The sequence below is a fragment of the Pinus tabuliformis genome, chromosome J, assembly GCF_031772625.1.
Source record: "Pinus tabuliformis cultivar Carrire ecotype Pingquan chromosome J, CPIR1, whole genome shotgun sequence".
NCBI classification, from domain to species: domain Eukaryota; kingdom Viridiplantae; phylum Streptophyta; class Pinopsida; order Pinales; family Pinaceae; genus Pinus; species Pinus tabuliformis.
The window spans coordinates 555,701,527-555,723,653 of record NC_142295.1 but is presented as its reverse complement, the minus strand read 5'-3'; the positions used below and the strand labels follow the sequence as shown (position 1 = coordinate 555,723,653).

The window sequence follows — 22,127 nt, the reverse complement described above, 5'->3', positions numbered from 1 at the left end:
TAAGTTGTTTTATGTGCTATTTTCCTATAATTATATAGATGAATAACCAGAGAACAAACTTCAAAAAATGATTCCACATTTAAGCAATTATAATATTTATTTATGTTCCATTGCCATGTCATTTGGATAAAACTGCCCAAAACATTTATTTATGTTCCATTGCCATGTCATTTAGATAAAACTGCCCAAAACAGTGACAATTATGCTTTAATGAAAAGAAATAAAAAATGACAGTGGACAAAAATGTTAACCTTCAAATATAATATTTGTAATCTTAGTACTTCATCATTGAAATGTAACCATAATCCATCCATAATGCAAACTATTAAAACCAACCAATGTAATGCACATCTCAAATTATAGGGGTACGAGAATATTAGCAAGGATATAATAACTATATATGAACACTAGTATACATAGTAACTAAATGTCCAAATATAAAATAATCAATTAATTAATGGAAATGCTAAGTAAATTATTTGAAGTAATAAGTATATTATGCTTAGGACTCTATAATATCATCCAATGGGTATTAATATAACTTTAATAATAATAAACCTTATTAATCAACACTCATTAATTAATGTGAATATAATGATAAACCTTTTTAATTAGTATACTCAATAATTAATGTTAATATGACATTAATAAAGTATATTAATTAAAAATTAATGTATATTAATTAAAAAAAGTGGTGGGAAAGTTTTCGAAAAAGGGGGTTTTGAGATGATGGTTAAAAGACCTAGGAAGGCATAAGAAGATAATATTTATTTTTTGGTCTCACAAAAGGAGGAAATACCAAAAAAATCACAAAGCCAAAAGACCTTAATTTTGAAGACTTTTCTGAGAACCATATATGTTTAGTTGCAAGAGCATGAACAACAAAGAACCAAAAATACTTTCAAATGAGATTTTCAAGTAAGTACTTGCAAAAGAATTGTTAAACTTAAATTCTTTGATTAAATTCCAAAATTATGGTATTACACCCAAACTGTTCATGTAAATGTGAATGTGACATGGAACTTGGCCAGTGAAAGAGTTAGAATTTTGTATTGAAGTTTCAAACTAGAATACATAGCTAACCTATGGTTCTACTCTTAAAACAAGAAACATATAGTTCCATTTGCCTGCAAACATATTTTTCGAATACCATGGGTCTCATGAGCTCTTAAAACAAGAAACATATAGTTCCATAGCTAACCTATGGTTCTACTCTTAAAACAAGAAACAAATAGTTCCATTTTCCTACAAACATATTTTTCGAATACCATGGGTCTCATGAGTTCTCATTAACCTAAAGCTCAAAAACAACAAGTCAAGTTTACTTTAACTACCCAACAAATATAATAATAACATTATATTTATTTTAACATAGAGTTATTTTTATTTGCATAGCATAACATCACATTGCATAACGGTACAACATCTCTTCCATATTGAAACATTGTCCAAATAGATAGATACTATGTATTTAGTGATCCACTAACAAACAAAATCCATAGTACCCCATTTCTTGTTCAAAATAAAAACCCTCCGGAGCCCATTTCTTCTTCGAAATAGGAACCCTCTAGGTGTACATGGGAAAATATAATGATGCAAGGACATAGATAGAGTTGAAATATTTAACTCGCACAAGGAGTGTTTTGACTTGAGTATCAACATAGAGCTAAGTTTAGGTCATTTTCATGTTGATCTCTCTATCATATTTATGCATATTTGTGGCACATTCTTTGGTGGTAATGAGCAAAAGTTAAGAGTTGTATTTTCAGTATGATAGGTAATGCAATGCATGTTTGTACAGTTTGCTGATATTTTTAGAGGCACCCCACCACATGCAGAATCTAATTTTCAGTATGATAAGTAAAATATAATGATGCAAGGACATAGATAGAGTTGAAATAGCAGAAGTTAAGAGTTTAGGTCATTTTCATATTTGTTCTGTTTGCTAATATTTTTAGAGGCACCCCTCATGCAGAATCTAATTTTCAGTATGATAAGTAATGCGTGTCTATGCACAATCTAATTTTACCTATAAATAGGCAGTGATTTTTTATAAAAAGCAATCCAAGAAAGGCATAGAGATAATAGTTATCAAAACAATGATAAGTAAAATATAATGATGCAAGGACATAGATAGAGTTGAAATAGCAGAAGTTAAGAGTTTAGGTCATTTTCATATTTGTTCTGTTTGCTAATATTTTTAGAGGCACCCCTCATGCAGAATCTAATTTTCAGTATGATAAGTAATGCGTGTCTATGCACAATCTAATTTTACCTATAAATAGGTAGTGATTTTTTTATAAAAAGCAATCCAAGAAAGGCATAGAGATAATAGTTATCAAAACATAAAACATTGCACAATCTAATTTTACCTATAAATAGGTAGTGATTTTTTTATAAAAAGCAATCCAAGAAAGGCATAGAGATAATAGTTATCAAAACATTTTATAATGTCAGACACTTCAAAAGGAAATAGAAACTTACTGCAGTAGCTTTTGCAAGCATCCGAACAAACATACCACTTGGTGGCCTGTTTTGTCTTCGCCCATAGACCTTATTTCAGCAACATAAGAGTATTTATTTGGTTGCCGCTTCTTAAAAACGTACACATGGTTTGTACTCATTCTTTCTTGGGCAATCAGAACCTTCTCACTGCCATTGATAACGAAGTATCCACCTTGATCATATGGACACTCTCCAAGCTCTTGGAGATCTCTTTCATTCAAATTAGATAATGTGCAACATGAAGAACGCAACATTATTGGTACCTAAAGTAATGGTTACGAATAATCATAAATCAATAAAGAAAACACATCATTATTGCTACCCAAAGTGAGGTATCTACAGATAGGTGCAACATTATTGGTACCTAAAGTAATGGTTATAAATAATCATAAATCAATAGAGAAAACACATCATTATTGCTACCCAAAGTGAGGTATCTACAAATAAGTAATGTATGTCTATCAAAAAATTAACATCAAGGGATATATAGGCAATATTGTTGCCACGTGAGAGGCAAAAGGAGTAAACACAAAAAATGACATACCTTCCCAATGTAAACTTTGGAAAGATCTTGTCTTTCTGCCAACTCTTCACAATCATTGCCTTTCTTAAACACTTGTTTAGTAACATCAACATATAGGGGACATGCATATGTCAAATTTCTTAATCGTGCTGCCTTCGGAAACAAAGTAGTACTTTCCCCTTCAGGTTCTGTCATCACAGGTCTGCTTAGATATATTTGACCAAACTTGATCTTGAAAAGAGTCTGCAACCAGAAAAACATGATAAAAACATTTTAGAAATACCAACTTGCTCACTATGTTCACAACCCCTCTAATGATTGTCTCACACACAAAAAAGCAATAAAAAAACACACAAAAAAAAAAAAAACAAAAAAACAAAAAGATGGAAAGATCCAATTTTGACAGAAGCAAGGTATTATGTTGCAATATAATTTGGTAAGGTATTATGTTGCAATATAATTTGGTTTCAAAATGATTTATCAGATGTGTATCATGTACGGTAAAAAACCAACCCCATTTGTATGGAATCACTATTTTGGAGCCCTAACCCAATACTAAGGGATGGGAGGCTAAGCGATGGAAATAATAATTATTTATTATTTTTGTATGGAGTGCAGTCTAGATTTAGAGTATGAGTGAGTTAATTCAATCAAGTTTCGTATGATCAATTGAGGAGACACAGCTTATGTGTTGTGTGTGAAATTGATGACAATGATGATCAAGACATTTGGGACGGTTCATGTTGCTACATAAATTTTATGTTTTTGTGATGATAAATTATGCAAATTTTGGTTTTGGACTTTATTATCATTTTGGGATAAATACTTGGTAGCATTTCTGGCCCTTTAGGTGGACCTTAGAAGCATGTAGGAGTGCCTTTCGATAATTAGGAATAAAGCTTTGTGCTTCAATTTTAACACAAATAAATATTGTTAGATCTAAGATTATTGTGATGAACCAACTAATGTGGTTCATCAGAGAAACCATATCAATTGGTTAAAATGTAAACAAAATTCTAATGATATAATTAATCAAAAAAACATTTAATTGGTTAAACAAAATTCTAAGGATATAATTAATCAAAAAGACATTTATTTAAGGTTTAAAGTCCATACAGAAAACTGAAGTTCATAAAGAAACCAAACCAGGGGGTTGGGAGCAGAACATAAAGAAACTAAGCAGCGCGAACAGAGCATACGATCAGCATGTAGTTTTTGGGAGTTTCGATCGCTTCCTTCCCATAGCAAAACGTGAAATGCAATTGATAATTGATTACCTCTGTGAAGTCAGTTTGTCTCCCGGGATTATGCTGAGGTTCGACTTTAATCTCGATTGTGGATGACTCTTCCACGATTTCCTGAACGGTATTCTGAATAAATTCATCGTAGGAATCGAGTTGTTGTCGGACAAGCCCCTTCGATTCAAAGTTGGCGCTGATAACAGCCCACGCATCTTCCTGCGTTATCTCGTCATCTTCATTAAAATATTCTTCCTCTTCTCCTGCATACATCCTGTCCTCTTTGCTGTAACACCCAACTTAAAGCCCAACCGGAAGAAATCAAATTCCCTTCTTCGTATGCCTTCTAGAAGATTACCAGACGCCAGAAAAAACTTTTATTGGTTTCTCTCTGTGATCGCTTCGCCTTCCAAAGACTAAAGCTTGAAATCAAATACTGAAAAATAAAGTGGTCTTCCAGCAATCCAAAATGGGTATCGGCTCTGCAATGCGAGATTTCAATTCAACTGAAAATTCAGTTTAATGGAGACATGAATCTCGCTGTTTCAGTGGGATGGAATCAGCTCTGCAATACAAAGTTTCAATTCAGCAGAAAAATCAGATTAATGGAGAGCCGAATCTCGCTGTTTCAGTGGCATGGAATAGAGAGTGCGCGTTCTACAGGGTCCTCCTTGTATTTTTTTTTTGTCTTTGGTTTTTTCATTCAAGAGCAGATGAATGAAAAAACCAAAATAGAGAATGGCTGAGATGAAAATTAAAAGGAGGATACAGGAATTTTGTGGGCCTTCTTCCAATTTATGGATCCATCTCACCCTCGTAACTGACGTAGATTCAACTGTATGTGCCATAACGTAATGTAACGTAACCTTTCAATTGCGGTTGCTTCGGATTAAAAGAAGACTACCTTAATTTGTTTTTCAAACACAATGATTTGGCTAATTACGCCGAAATTCTTGGGCTCCGCGACTTTGACGGATTTGGTCTGAAAGAATTTTGCAGGGCAAGAACTTACACAGACTTGGTCGCTGAAGAGGCGATCGGTGTCAGCCGCTGATGGTTTGGGTTTTGTTTTTTTGGTTTTGTTTTTTTTTTTTTTTTCTATTTTAATTAAAATATTACACGTGAAGCATCTGTCAGGTATAAATAGTTTTTGGGATTCGATTACAATTTTTCTGGGATTGGACTATAAGACTTGTGTGACTAAATTTCCTCATCTAATTATAATCATTGAACCATAATTAGGTCTCATGGAGCAGCTGCCAGGTACACATAGTTTTTTCGGGAATTGAACCACAAATGACGCTTTGGAGCATTTAATTTTTCTCTCTCGCTGGCATGCCCATCAATCCTGATGAAGCTAGATTCATTATTCCATATCCTTGATATGATTTGCAGGTAAAGGGCATTCATGCCTTAATCTTTGCATCCCCCTCCCCCGATGATGGCGAATCTTTTAGCAATCTGACTCCCTCTTGCTCCGCTTTTTCATGATGTGCCTTTGCCTCTCCCGCATATATACACCCCTTGCCCACCAAGCGAATCATTGTCATTTCCTCTACATCTCTGCTCTCTCCTTAATCATTCTCCAACCTGTTATCATGGTTCATAAGCGCAGACATGTCAAGCGGGGAAGTGGTGGACGTGGTCGTGGGTGGCCCCCTCATGCTACTGGTTATGATTAGGACTCTACTCTTTTTCACCCAGTTTTAGCAATGGGAATTCATTGTAGCATAGCTTCACTGGAGGTCGATGAATGCACGTGCCTTGGTGACAGTAAATGGGCTCCGAGGAATTTACTTGTCAAGCACCTTTGGAAGCAACAACAAGCCAAAGATGTCACCTCGTTGAAAGTTTCCATGGCCAACACTCAGATGAATCGTCTCCCGTCCCTCTCTCCCCATCATCATCCAACTTCTAAGATGAATCAACTCCCTTTCCATCTCACATTCTTCCCTCTCCCCCTCTGTCCGGATTGATGAAGCACAACAACATGGTCAACCAAGCAGAGACTCTCCAACTCAACAAGCTCAATAGTGTGGCCAAGCTTCGGCTCTGCCGCAAGGTCAAGCTTCAACGCAACAAGTTTCAAGTCCCTACAGTTGTCTCATTGTCGAGGAATCGTTAAATGACGTTGTAGCTCACGAGCAGTCCAACAATGCGCATATGGATCAACGAATTCAAGAGGCAAGCAAATTGTTTAATTTGTCAATCTAAGTTCACTATTTTGGTCAACAACTAAGTTTGCTACTAAGTTCTGTTGGACTCATGATTGCACTCAGGAACCTTTTGGTTTCCTCGTGATGGGCAGTTGGTCCCAACTGGGTACTCATCGACATCACTATAGACTTATAAATTGTGTACATAATTTTTGCTAATATAAATTTCTTGACTTGCTTACAAAAAAAATATAGATAGTTAAGTAATATGTTGTTTTTATATTTTTATTTAATTCATAGTCTCCAAAGGAAAAAAATTCCAAAATCAATTATTTATTATTGAAAAAGAAAAATTCCAAAATTTATAATCAAACATTTTTCCTAAAATCAATTACAGTATAACACAATTTACCAAATATGTTTTCCAACTGTATTGATTGCATCCATGGGAATGCTTTTCTTTACCCCATGTAACATTCTCAATAATATTCTCGAGAATAGTTCCTTAGGAGGTGGCCTAAGCAAGTGTTCCTCCCAAGGTCTCAAAAGATGCCATGATATAGATCTCGGCTACTATCAAGTGATTCCACATAATTTGTTTAATCTAGTGATGTGAAGGATTTGTGGGCCCTGACCATCACTAGAATTCACATCATGTATCACATTTACATACATTATTTAGGAAACCATAACATAGATTATTTTAGTTCCATTAAGAGGTCACAAGGTCACTCCCTATTAGAAATTTGTGAGTTTTCTTTGTCACTATGCAAAGAGGTGGTGGAGAGTGCCTTCCTACCTCTTTACGCGTTTGGAATTGCTTCAAAGTCATCTTCATAACTTCATTATTTTGGGGGGTCCAATGTAACATACAAAGTAGTTGACTTTTTTCTTATTATTTTTTCAAATTTATCTACAACATATACTTGGTCTCTAATGGTAAGTCTTCGCACCAACACGGACAAAAACACATGCAAATTACAATTGGGAAACCCTATAAATGGATATTTTGACAACTTTATTCTAACCATCACCTATCTATATTTCTACCATTGCCTCTACATATTAATCTATTGATCCCCTCACCAACCTACTACACAACTTCAATGGTTTCTATAGATAACTTTTCCATTAATGCAAAAGGCTTCTAATTGGAAAAAAGTTAATTCTTGATGTCAATGGCCTTATCCATTTCATGGTGAGAAATAAGGAAGCTAGAGCCTCTTATTCCAAACCCATGGTTAATATTACCAAGCACCCCTCGTCGTCTGACACATGCCTCTGCTCTTTTTGGTTCTATTTTTTTAATGTTTCAAGCGTTTCGATACTTCTCAATTTTGATCTCTATCCTACAACCACCATAGCTTTTAAGTTTTTTGCCTCAAAGTGTCTTAAGGGTCAAAGTGCTCATCCTCACTTCTTTAAAACTCATGCCATATAGGTAGAGAAAACCACATATCACAACAAGAATGGAGCTTTTACCCACCATAACTTAGCTTCACTTCTTCCATTTCCTTAATCATACACAACATTTGATCTGCGCATAAATTCCTATTAGGCAATATGCATAATTTTTCATCATCTACTTTCTACTTTAAGACATTACTTCTAATGTCATACTACATTAGAGGTAAAATAGTCCGTCTTATTTTTATGTAATCACTTGTCTTTGTAGAATGAATAACTCTTCCACTAATCAACTTGGCAATTTTGGTTGGGCCCATGTTTTTGGAGTAGCTAATCAATTTATTGGCAATTCCTCATCTATTGGTGTTATTTTGTATCTAGTCATGGATTGTTTAGGTCCATTGCAATAGTAATTTCCAAATAATGAGTTTATTTTAGGGGTTTGTCTCTTTTAAAGCTTTTCGATAAGACATGGTTATTAATGCATGTTTTTGCTAATATTCTATACTTAAACTATGTATTTTAAAATGCAACATGTGTTGATTGAATGGTGCATCTATATGAATTTTAGTTGTATTATAATATGTTGTAACATTTTGGTTGGATTGTGGTTTAGGGATAGCTCATGTTTGATTTTTAGGAGATTGAATCAACTTTGTTGGAAAAAAATGAGAGCTTCTACTAAAAAAAGGTATGGATAAGATTGTAAAAGATTAAGTCCTTTAAGTTACATTTTGGTATATCTTATTGTTGACATGGTGACTTGTTCTTGTCTAGTGGGGTGGCTTAATTAAAGAGAATACTTGTTTACGACTTAAGTTAATGCAAATGTTTTTAGTGAAAAAAAATATTTCCATTGTATACTTGTACTTTCTTACTTAGCTACAAAACATAAAACCACACAACATACATAACCTCATATTTGAATAAATAGACTTGATAAATTAAATGGAATATATTTTATTTTTGCAAAGAAAATGATATTGGTTAAGGTTTTATTGTTTAAATCTATTTAGTGTAGCTAAGAAACTAAGAAAATATTTACTTTTTTGGGCGTTATTTGAATAAGAGGTGATATGAGATTCAATCCTGAGATGGCTTGTAAAATTGACAAGTATATTGTGTCAAAATGCAAGAGATCTACTACAATTCTAAATGCAAAACAAAGATTTCATCCTATCCCAAAATATCTTGTCGTGTGTATAATTTTATTTTGTAGTAAAATCAAAAAGAAAAAAACAAATACAAAGAGACAAACGAAGTAGAATTAAGTTGAATGAATATTTGGTGTCTGATACGAAGAATGTAATATGGTAGAAGCTAAGTGGTGTGTCATAATTGTTATTTTATGTTACACAAATAGTGTTATAGTATTGTCTACTAAGCCGTGATGATGAAAAGAGAGTCGGCATATCAATAGGTTGTTTCATGTAGTTTATAGAAATTTAATAATCTTAAAGTAGGTTGGTTTCCCTAGGGTCATAACTCAATGCTTGTTTTCCATTTAGTTATGTAAAATGTGGCTTTTAAGGGACTAATCACCCTCTTTGTTTGTCACTCAAAAATTTCCAACATTTATCATCGTTATATGGAAATCCCCTGCCAATTATACATATCTGCCTACCTTCCTATATCTACCCATGATTTCCTCTTCAATGGAAGACTTTCTTGTCTGTGTCCACCTACTTGTTGTAGTGTGGATGGAACTCCATTTTTGAGAGACAATAAAACATTAGTATAATATTTAATTTTAATCAAGGTTTGATTCTTGAATATTAATCAAAATCTCATACATGTACTACTACTCACAACATTACCACTTAAAGTATATTTAAAACAAGAATATTGAAAGATTCACTAATCATCTATAACATTAGTATTTTTCCTATTTTCACAACTAAAGGATCAATATTGATGGCTATGTGCACCAAGGCCACTGGATTATATAGAATATTCGAAAACATACAATTTCTTCTTGTTTGGTTAGGTTAATCATCTTTGTTCACATTTTACCTTTGAGTAACTAACTAGATGACATATGACTTGTTGAGTTTCCCCAACAATGTCAATGAAAAAGTTCACTTACAACATCAAATGTTAATTTTGCACCCATAATTATCAATAATAAACAAGAGCCATTTGATACCATCCTCATGTTTTTATTATGGTCTTCAACATGGTTTTTAAGACTTACTATTAATTAAACATCATATGTTAAATGTGGGTAATATTAAACATGATCTCAATATTTGCAAATCTTTGTTAGTTAATTTATCTCAAGTATGTGGAGGTTCAACAATTTAAACTACATGGAAATATATCTTTGGTAAATGTATAACCACAAACACACCCTTGTTAAAATAGAATGAGATTGAACCATGGGAAAATGTCTAAACAAAAGGAATCTAAAGAGTATTTTAAAATGTACATTTCTTAAATGAATATTTTTTTTATTGATCATGGATACATAGATGTAGATAAAGCAAGTTTTATATTTTCCCTATAAACCATGTTATCAATATTCTACAGATTAAAATACGGTAGCTTTAAAATGATGTAGATTTGTTTCTTTATGGAATTAGGATTAGTAGAAGATGCTTGGACTCTATCTTCCATGGAAGAGTTAAGGGTATTAAATTATATTTAATCGGAGGAGAATCATCTAACAATCACATTAATATTAAATGAATTTTAGTGAGAATAGACTTTTTATGTCAATTCAAACTTGAGGTATTAGAGCATTGTCATTGAATGTTTACAAGTAACATTATTGTGTTTGTAACTTGTGGCCAAGAGGTTATTTTGTCATTCAAGATAGGGCAACTCAAATTACCATCAATTATAGTACATGTTTGAGAGAGCAATAATTTCTTTGATTTTTGTGTACTCTAGCCTATTGATCCCATCTCACCCATTTTTTTGCACTCTCCAATTAAGTTGTAGAAGTTACCCATGAGATTAACCCAATCCAAAAAAGTAATCCTTAATTCCCTTTTAATTCAATATTTCTCCCAACATATATCTATTTTATGATTGATATGTTGAATCTTATTTTTTGAGGCAATAGACATATCTACAATCTGTGAATGAATGAATAAGAAACAAATGGATCAATTGTGGGAATGGATCCATTATTACTTGTTATTAATTGTTCATTGACCATCCAAAATAAACATCTCTTATCTATAAGCATTGTGATCAAAAAATTAATTCAACATTTTCTTTTACCTGCTTCGGGGGTATCCAAAGTTACAAACAAATTTGTATTCATGGGTTTGTTCATGAATGACATCCAAAGTTACAAACGAATTTTAAAAACGTTGGGTTGAGTTAATTTCGTAATATAATTTTATTTGCAAATTTGTTATTGGATAAAATAGAAATTTACAAAGTTTTTGGGCATAGATTAGTTGGTGATAGGGTTCATTGTTAAGGTACTCCTTGTGATGTTATTGGATCAAAACCTTGACTAGACTTATATGCTATATGAGGGGTAGCATTGGTATGCCTGAAGGTTATAGTGGTAGAAGTTACAATGAACACCATACCACATAAATTAGAGATCACTATAGTTGATGATTCTGCCCAATCATACACAAAAAAAGTTTACAATGTTAATTGATCTAAATTTTTTATTATTTTTCTAATGACTTGGGTCAAAATTAAAATTGGAAAAAACCTTTAAGGACATCATTCCGTCATATATGGAGCCTAGATTATGGTAGAAATTTGGTTATACTTATAATTAATATTATGTCCTTATTAGATTGACTTGGATTATGTTAGGTTCCTATGCTACTTTACCTACTTTTGGCACTTAGTATTTAGTCATTCAATGCATGAGGCTATATTTTCTTAATAAGGCACAATAGATAGTTAGTGGGTAGTTATTTAGTGTGAAAAGGGCCATGTTTATTAAATAAGGCTCACTAGGCAATTGGCACCTACTAATGATAGTACCATGGCCCATTCTTTTAACCATCCTTCACAAATTTCTAGGGCCGCACAGTCACGTTTCCTGTTAGTCACAAGGAACCTTTATGTCAATTGTCAACCATTTTTTTATCACATCCTCAGGTCCCTTCTCCCATAGACACTTTAAATACACCCACAGGCCATGGGACTAGGGATTAGGCCTAATCGTCTCTTAGGCTAGGATAAGCCTAGATTTATTTAACACAACAAATCTTTACAAAACAAATCCCTAGTGCAAATATCAAGATTCTGCCACATCACTTTCCACATCATTTATGATGTCACCTTTCCATGTGGCATCCTTTGGGTGATTCCATGTGTCACCCAAAAATAGGCCACTTAGCCACCCAAGAGTACCAAATCCACCTACCACATGTCACACTGTCAGTGTGCCATGTCATCTACTTGCAACATCACTGCCACCTATATGTTGTGTCATGCTACCACATCATCCATGTTCCTAGGTCCCTAATTGAATCTTTTAGCCATGCATTTGTAAGATAGTCAAGGTCACAAAGCCGAGGTTGCACTACCTAACATCTGAACTCATCTTCCACATCCTTTTTTTCAAGCAATCAAACGCTACCACATGTCATTATTGTCATATCTACATTACATGTCCTGCATCGATCCCATGCTATGCTAGCCAATGTTTGATTTAACCTTTTTTATTACGGGCCGAGAGTCATCCCCCCCCCACCGTTTGTATGATGGTTACTGAGAGGTGGGGGTCCAGATTTTGTTGCTTATGTGACTAAATACCAATGCCCCTTCATGAGTGCGCTAATGAAATATCGCCATTCTTACGAATTAAATGGTTGCTATTTATCTTGGTGCCCCCCTTCCAGCCGACATTTGACGAATGGGGACAATGGACATCCCACACTAAAAAGCACTTACTAACCAATATTGGGGCCCTACCCTAGTTTGAAACTCAATTAACTTGCCTAGCATTCTTGTGAGCGATTGTGTTAGGTTCAGAGTATAGGGGAAATCCCTCAACTCAACCTTATGCCTCCTTAGTGATAGGTGGTAGGCCTACTGATTCTCCTAAAACGAAAAAAAAGTTCTTCGCTATTTTTTTTTTATGTGACTAGAAGGTTATGGATTTTTTTTTTGAAGTGTCATATTGTATTTGAAATTTTTCTTATAAGAGGTTGCGCTCTTGAAGAGGTATGTGAACATCGCTTGCTCTATTGGAGATATTTAATATAGGGGATATATTATGCAAGGATAGTATTATTTTTTCATGTATTTCTTTTTCACATTTAATTTCTCTAAAAATTGTTTATGTTTTGTTATTTATGTTGGTTAGGCATGCTACATGTGGTATCAAAGTTATTTCCTGAGCCAACATGTGCTTAAGACATAATACACGTTAATATATCTTTATGTAATAGAGAGACATGTTTTAACGACATTAAGTAACATAAAGACATGTTTCAACATCTTTATGTAACATAGAAATTTGCATTGCTACCCCTTTGAGTAGTACTGCATTTTACAACACCTATATACATTTTTTGTCCACATGCCCTTGAGTATGTTAGAATTTGCCTAGGTGCACCTCAAACTAGCCTCACTTAAACCTATTCCAAACACATTCAAGGGTGTTAAACTAACAAAAAAAAGTCTACTTGAATTCCATCTATCACTAGATACTTGTTGATCCACAATATGCGTGGAAGGCATCATTCACCATTCATGATGGGTTGTGTGGGTAGCTAGAAAAGTTTTCAACAATTTTCATGCATCAATGCCATATGCATGATGTTTTGATTGCTCCATTGATTGTGATTAAATGATTTTGCTAGTGGTTTTAGAAAAAAAAGAGATAGATTTGTATGTTCTCGTGATAAAGAAAGGGAAGAGTAGATAAGGTAATCTTGATGGATCACTAATTATCAATAGTTTTTTATGAGCCCATGGTTTTGGTAACCCATGGTATTTCTAAGATGGAATAAACAAAAAGAGAAATGTAAATCCTTTTGTTTACATGAAGATAAGTTTTACAAGTGAATGTAAAAATGAATATTGTGATTATTCCCACTTCACCTCTCTCACTCTCACTCATATTGTCGATTGAGCTACCCAAGTGGACAAACCCCGCAATATTATTAAATCTGTGAAATTTTGAAAAAAAAATATTATATGTTAACATCTAAAGTAACAAAAAAGCTTTATAGAAACATAGTTTTTTATTTTATTTGCAATATATATATATATATATATATATATATTGCAAATAAAATAAAAAACTATGTTTCTATAAAGCTTTTTTGTTACTTTAGATGTTAACATATAATATTTTTTTTTCAAAATTTCACAGATTTAATAATATTGCGGGGTTTGTCCACTTGGGGTAGCTCAATCGACAATGGCCATGGAAATGAAGTCTCACCGAACCAGAAGTCATCGGTTCAAGTATTGTGCTATCCCCCTGATCGGGGTGAGAAGATGGACATGATGAATATGCAGTCCTACCAATCTTACAAAAAATTAATATTGTGGGGTTTGTAAACGAATATGAAGTTTCTTAGGTCGGTGATAGGGTACATTGTTAAGGCACTCCTTGAGATGTCGTTGGATGAAACCCTCGACACACCCTATGTGTTGTGTGAGGGGTAGTGTTGGTAGGCCCAAAGGTTATAATGGTAGTAGTCAAAATTGACCCCATGTCATGTGAATACGAGACCACCCTAGTGGTAAATTCTTCCCATTTTCTAAAAAAAAGTTATAGGTTTAATTAATCTAAAATTTCAATTAGTTTTTTAATGATTTGGGTCGATTTAAAATTGGACAAAACTTTTAAGGACATCATTCCATCATATGCGGAGCTTGGATTAGGTAGAACTTTGATTATGCTTATAGCTCATGTTATGTTATTGCTAGATTAGCTTGGATTATGTTAGGTTCCTATGCTACTCTCCCTACTTTAGGCACTTAGTATTTAGTCATTTAATGCATTGGGCCATTTTTTTAATAAGGCCCATTAAATAGTTAGGGGGTAGTTAATTAATGTGAAAATGGTCATCCTTATTAAATAAGACTCACTAGGTAGTTGGTACCTATCAATGATAGGACCATGTGTAGTTATGGTTCTTGCTAAACCTTAACTAGGGCAAATGGTGAACGCCCCATACCGAAAACCGTATGTTGACTAATGTTGGGGCCTTGCCTAGGTTTGAAACTTAGCTAACCCACCTAGAATGCTTGGGGGAAGTTGTGTTAGGGTCAATATTTTAGGGGGAATCCTTCGACTCAACCCTAGGCCTTTTCAGCGACAGGTGGCAGGGCTATGGATTCTCCTCATGCCAAAAATAAATTTCTATTAAGAAGTTGTTTATGTGATTGGAATACTATGGAATGTTTTATGAAGTGACGTTATAGTATTTGGAGTTTTGCTTATAAGAGATTGCACCCTTGAAGAGATATGTGAACATCGCTTTCTCTATTGGAGATATTTAATATAGGGGATATATTATGCAAGTATAATATTATTTTCTCTTTTATTTCTTTTTTGTATTTAAGTTCCCTAAAAAATTGTTCATGTTTTTTTATTTTTGTTGGTTGATATGTTACAAGTGGTATCGAATCTCTTTCCCGAGCAAGCACATGCTTGAGACATGTGACATGTTTTGACATCTTTAAGTAACATGGGGACATGCTTCAACGTCTTTAAGTAACATATGCACATGTTTCAACGTCTTTAAGTGACATACAAATTTGCCATTCTATGGGAAAATATATGGTTTGGGAACAATACATATAGGAAAAACAAGTTAGAACACTTGGTTGGACACTCTTGTAACCTTTATTAGTAGCCCTTTAAGTAGCACTACATTGTACAACACGTCTAAACAAATTTGTCTTCCACATACTCTCGGGTATGTTAAAAATTTCCTAGGTGCACCTCAAAGTAGCCTCACTTAAATCTTTCAGGAATGTTGTTGCTAAAATGCATCAAGAACAACATTAATGGAGATAAATATCTAGTACTTGGGAATCAAATAGTATGGCTAAGGGCATGGTCTAGCCTCCTTAGTTAATGCCTTGAGAAATTAAGTTGACTACTACTATTTGAAACCAGCGTGTATATTAGATAACTATAATACATAACACTCATTTATCTTTAGAACTTTACAACCCTAACCTATGCAACCCAAGTTGCAAAATTCCTACAAAATTTGAACTATTCCTACAAAATTTGAACTATGAAGAATTTGGGGACTCCATCAACACATTAATACTTAATCAAGAGTAATAATCATATAAAAATAAAACTATAAAAAATGTTAAAATCCTAATAATGCCATTATAAGAAATATATCTCCACAATCATTATGAAAAGCTTATCATATAAATATAAGTTTACTAACATTTTTTCAATTAAAATTACATGATGAAAACTAGATCCGCATGGATAATCAACAAGATTACAATACCATAAGCTTTAACCAAAAGATGAACTCCATTAATAACTAGCCCCCACAAAAATAAAGAGGAACTACATGACTCCACTTTACTATGAATAACATTTTGGAGCATTCCCAAAACTAAAAGGAAATATAAAGCATCAAATGATCCCTAACACGAAGAAACATTATTAGATTACTATGAATAACATTTTGGAGCATTCCCCAAACTAAAAGGAAATATAAAGCATCAAATCGATCCCTAACCAGAAGAAACATTATTAGATGAGTGCACTCATAATAGAACGCCCTTTTCTTGATGCAAGAAAGAATGCATGGCACCATTGTATGTGAAAATTATTGTAATTAATGCAAATGGACATGGTCCACATTCAACGGAATATATATGGTTGTCTTGTACATTGTAATAGACCATTGAAGAATAATAAAATATATCGGTAATTTATTGTTGTCTTGGACATTGTAATGGGGCATGGTAGAATAATAAAATATATTTGGTGATTTATTTTTATTTTTAATTTGAGAATTAAAATGTTTAGTGTTTATGATTTATGAGTTTATAGTTTTGGTAACCCATGATATTTGTAAAGTGATATTAAAAAAATATATAAATTTGTTTTTACAAGAGGATAAGTTTTATAAGTATTTATATACAAATTTAATAATGTGAAAAGTAAATAAGTTTTGTGACTAGTATAATGAGATAAATTAAATGGAGTTGTTATTAAATGAGTAAATTAAATTGACTTTATTTAAATTTATTTATGATCAAAGCAAAAGTTTGAAAAACATTTTTTTAAATAATATTGAAAAATAAAAATTTAATTTTTAAAGTTAAACATTATAAGTTTCATTGGTGAATTCTAAACTAATAGTGGTTAATAGGTAGAGTTTTACCTTGGCAAGGACTAATAAGCATCAAATCGATTGCTAGAGTCTTGCCTTGCAGGGGACTAATAAACATCAAAACACTTACTTCATTATACATTTCGAGTTGCTAAATTTAAAATATTCATATCAATTAGCCAAATTATAACTTTATTTGTATTTAGATGATTTAGTAACACTAGTGTGACATGAGGTTGATTCCAACTGCTACCACTATAATCACTAAGTGCCTACATATGCCCATTCCACAAGCATAGGTGAATCAAGGGATTTGAACCTTGAACCTCCACGCACATAACACTTCATTTTCATTTCCATGCCAATTGTGATGCCTTTGGGGCCTGTTTAAAATAATATGATTATTAATGATAAAAATTAATAGATAAGTTAAAAAAATATACATTTTCAAAAAACATATAACAAAATTCTCAACCATGGAGATTCACCCCCACTTTATCATGGATATTTTTAATCTGTAAGTAGATTTTGTGACAATACCATGTGTCAATATCATGGCATATCAATACCACATGCCCAAAAAAACCATAAGTCATTTCATATAGTACTTGTTCATATGACATTCTTTTTAATAAATGAATGTAATTAAAAAGGAAAAAAAACACAAATACTTTGGAAATAAATCTCAATGTTTGATTTGTCTATAATATTAAGAATATCCTAGAATATTCTATGGAGGTTAAATCCCTACCATCCTAAAAACCCCATTCCAAAATAGATATGCCTATCAACATAATTATTCCCACTCCACCAATATATATTATATAAAAAAATATTTTGCAAATAAAAGGACCTCTACTATCTGAAAGGTCCTTAGTTGATCGATTTCCTGTTGTTAAAGCACCTCTATTATTGAGAGGTCATGGGTTCAATTCTATTGACACTCTCAAGGTCAGGCTCCGTGGTTGAGCCAACCAAAAGTGATCCTTCTGGGTAGTTCTACCTGGTACGATTATTCCATGGATGTAGTAGTCACTGATCTCCAAGGACTGTGAAGCCCCCCCACACACATATAGATAGTCAGACCATGAGAGTAACTTCATGAATGAATTTTGTTTTTGCATTAAGAAAAAGCATGGATATATACAAGGAGAGGGAGACTATTGAGTTTCATCTCCCAATGTCTCTTCATCTTCCAATTTCTTTTATATTGCTATTTACAATATTTATATGGATTTTCCTAATCCCAAAGATTACGTGTCAACATTCCCCCCCTTAATCTAAAGGGTTGTTGGTGAGTCAAAGCATCATTCTGAATCTTTCAAACTTTACTCTTCCATTGCCCTTTGGTGAAAATGTCTACAATATGTTCATTTGTGGAACAATGTCGTAGGTGGATTGTCTTGGACTCAACATGATGTCAAATCAGATGTTACTTTGTATTGATGTGCTTGGTTCGATCATGGAAATTCGGGTTCTTGGCAACATTTATTGTAGAAGTGTTGTCAATCAAAGGAGGAGTTAAATGAACTTGTTTCTCTTGCAAATCTTCCAGAATTTTCCTAAGCCACACAATTTCCTTCATTGCTTTAGTTGTTGCCACATATTCTACCTCAGTTGTGGAATTTCCTGGGACTGATTGTTTGCATGACCTCCAAGAGATAACTCTTGATCCAAGACTCATAACATAACCTAAAGTAGATACTCCAGTTTCTTTATCTTCATTGAAATTTGAATCAGAGTATCTAATCAAGTTGAAGTCATCCACCTATGTATACTTGAGTCCAAAGTATTTAGTTCCCTTCAAGTGCTTTAGAACTCTTTTTGCAGTAGACCAATTAGCTTAACAAGGCTTTTGCATAAACCTTGAGAGGATTCCAACAAAAAATGAAATGTTTTGTTTGGTAGTAGTTAGGTAGCTAAGGCTTCCTACAAGATTTCTATATTTTGTTGCATCTACAAATTCTTTTCCTTCAATGGATGTGAGCTTTAAATTTCGTTCAATTGGAGTAGTCAAAGGATTGCACTCAACCATGAAAAACATGTTCAACATATATCCAGTGTACTTCATCTAAAAGAGGAATATGAACTTCGGATGTTGGGTTACTTCAATACCAAGAGAGTAGTGAACATAGCTCAAATATGTCATTTCAAAACCTTTCCTTGGTTCTTTATTTATAGATGCAATGTAGTTCTTATTGTTCCATGTCATCAAAAGATCATCTACATACACCACAAGATACACAATTGTTTTTCCAACTTCCATGACAAGATCAAAATGTTTGAAATCAAGTTTCAGAAGATGCTCAGTAAATTTCTCGTACCAGGTTCGTGGTGCTTGCTTAAGGCCATACAAGGATTTTACAAGATTACATACTTTGTGTTCCTAACCCTTCACAAAAATTCCTTCTAGTTGGTACATAAAACATTCTCTTTCATATCTCCATTCAAGAAATCAATTTTTACATCCATTTGATGGACTTTCCAACCGTTCTGAGTTGTCAAGGCAAAGAGTGTTTGGATGGTAGGCCATTTTTTTTATAGGGGCAAAGGTCTCCTCATAATAAACCCCTTCCTTCTGTGTAAAACATTTTTCCACAAACTTGACTTTATGCATGTCAAGTGAGGCATCTGCTTTATACTTGTTTTTGAAGATCCACTTGCAGCCAATTATTTTGGTTCCTAATGGAGGATTAACCAAATTTCAGGTGCCATCCTTTATCAAAACACCATATTCTTTTTACATCGCTTCTTTCTATTCATCACGAGAAGAAAATTATTTGAAGGAAGTTGGTTCTAAATATATAGAGAAATTTAGTTCATAATCATAAGAAACATCCATATCAACAAGTGGATCATGATCGTGTACATCACCTCCATTATGTCTAGTTGAACTTTTTGTTCTTGTCTTTCCAACCTCATCAGGACGAACACTTTCAAGTGTCTTTGTGAGCCATTTTGGAGGAATTTTCTGAGATGGCCCAAGCTACTCAGTTGATTGAGATGGGGATGAATCAAGATTTACCCTCACAATTCTCTCAATCAATCACACAAAGTGTCTTCTTGATCAGTGGTTGGAGCTTCATGTGGGGGAGAGAGTGCTTTAGAAGGAGATTCCACAGATTAAGCTAGTATAGGGACCCTCCCTTCAAGTTGTGGAATCTCATTATCAAACTCTTGAAAAGACTTCTCATGCTCAAACCTATTAAAGTGATCAAGATGTTTCTCAACAACATTGTCAGTTGAGGCTTCTGTGATCCATATCAAGTTTACGAGAGATTTTTCTGCGAAAATCACATGAGAAACCATTTGTCGAAAAATCTCTCGTAAAAATTGTTAGTCTCGGGAGATTCAAGAAAGATAACATCTCTAGATATTATAAAATTGTTATTTATTTCATCATAAAGACAATATGCTTTGGAGGTATCTAAGTACCCCAAGATGATAAAATTTTGACTCCTTGCACCAAGTTTTTTTATTTGTTCCATATGTATCAAGACATAAAAAGTGGAACCAATAACCTTGAGATGCCTCACCAAAGGAATGTGTCCATACCACATTTCATAGGGAGCCTTGTTTTTGATAGCATGATATGGACACCTATTCTTTATATACACAACACATAAAACCGCATCAGCCCGAAACATCAACTTAGCATTCTTGAAAACCATCGTTGAGTGTACCATATTTAGGATTGTCATGTTCATTCTTTCAGCTACACTGTTATGTTGGGGATTATAAGGCACGATTGTTTGATGTTTGATCCCATGTTGGCGAAGATAGTTTTCAAATCCATTAGAAGTATATTCTTTTCCATTATTAGTACGAATAGAGCCAATATGAGATTGTGCATCATTTTCAATCCATGCATGAATGTTTTTGAATGTTTAAAAAGCTTCAGAATAGTTCTTTAATAAATTAAGCCAACACATTCTAGTGAAGTCATCAATAAATGTCATCATATATTTATTACCATTTTTAGAAAGAACATGCATAGGGCCTCATAAATCAGAATGAATGAGTTCAAGTTTTCTATGTGATCTGGAATGAGAATCGTGAAAAGGATGTTTGTTGTGCTTTGTTGAGGTACAAGCATCACATTGCTTAAGTTCCCCAAGAATAGTTGGAAAACCAGTGACATCATTTTTTCAACAAATGAAGGTTGTCATGGTTCAAGTGTCCAAATCTATCATGCCATAAAAGACTTGATGGAAGTGTACCTTCATCATAGTGAGAACTGTATGAAAAGTTTTGTGCATGAGCAGAGGTTCCTTGCAACTTTAATAGTCTTTATTCTTTTATACCATTCATGACAAGTGAGTGATCTGATGCTTTTTTGACCTCAATGTTTCCATAAAATATATAAAAATGGAGTGTCCTTGTTGGCGGATGTGGACCAAAGAAAACAAGTTTCTCTTCAACTCCCGGAGGTATAGAACATCATGTAGAAGAAAGTCTAGAAGACCAAGTAGTTTGAGCCTAATGGTGCCAAGCCCTGATGGCTTGTGTTTTGACTTGTTTGCAAAGTAGACCGCTCCATCAACATTACCAGTGAATTCTTCAAATAAATCTATTCTGAAAGTCATGTGGCATAACTACTTTGGAAATAAAAAGGAAAACAATTTCACTGGGGTAAACATGAGACAAAGAGTTACTATGACATGAACTAACCTCCAAGCTTCAGCTATGAAAGTAGGGTTGACAAATGGAACTTTTTGACCACAAATTGACATCTTATAGGGCTCATAGGGCACTCAGGGGCCAAAAGACCACCCCAAGTGACCAAAGCCTAAGCTAAACTTCCTTTCTAGTGACCTAACATTCCAAGCACATGCACAAGCCTTCATGAGTGTGGTTATGACCCTCCATTCGCATGCAAAAGCCTTCCTAAGTGTGGTTGTGACCCAAAATCCTTAGTTCAATGACTGCGGTCCCAAGACCTGAGCCATAATTCGAGGCCAAACTCAAGACTACTTCCTAGAACTTCCGGAGACTTTAAAAAATGATTAATGACTTGAAGACAAAGATAAACATACAAAAT

At 33.7% G+C, this 22,127-nt stretch overlaps 1 protein-coding gene across 1 annotated transcript in view; it reads right to left on the bottom strand.

The window, feature by feature from the left end:
• LOC149228218 (DNA-directed RNA polymerase II subunit RPB2-like) overlaps positions 1 to 22,127 on the bottom strand; it is a 102,174-nt gene that overhangs the window by 7,143 nt on the left and 72,904 nt on the right. Inside the window, 4 exon segments of the mRNA XM_089380707.1 lie at positions 2,520 to 2,768; positions 3,050 to 3,271; positions 4,306 to 4,552; positions 5,079 to 5,101. Of these exon segments, the coding sequence (XP_089236833.1) occupies positions 2,520 to 2,768; positions 3,050 to 3,271; positions 4,306 to 4,552; positions 5,079 to 5,101 (741 nt within the window).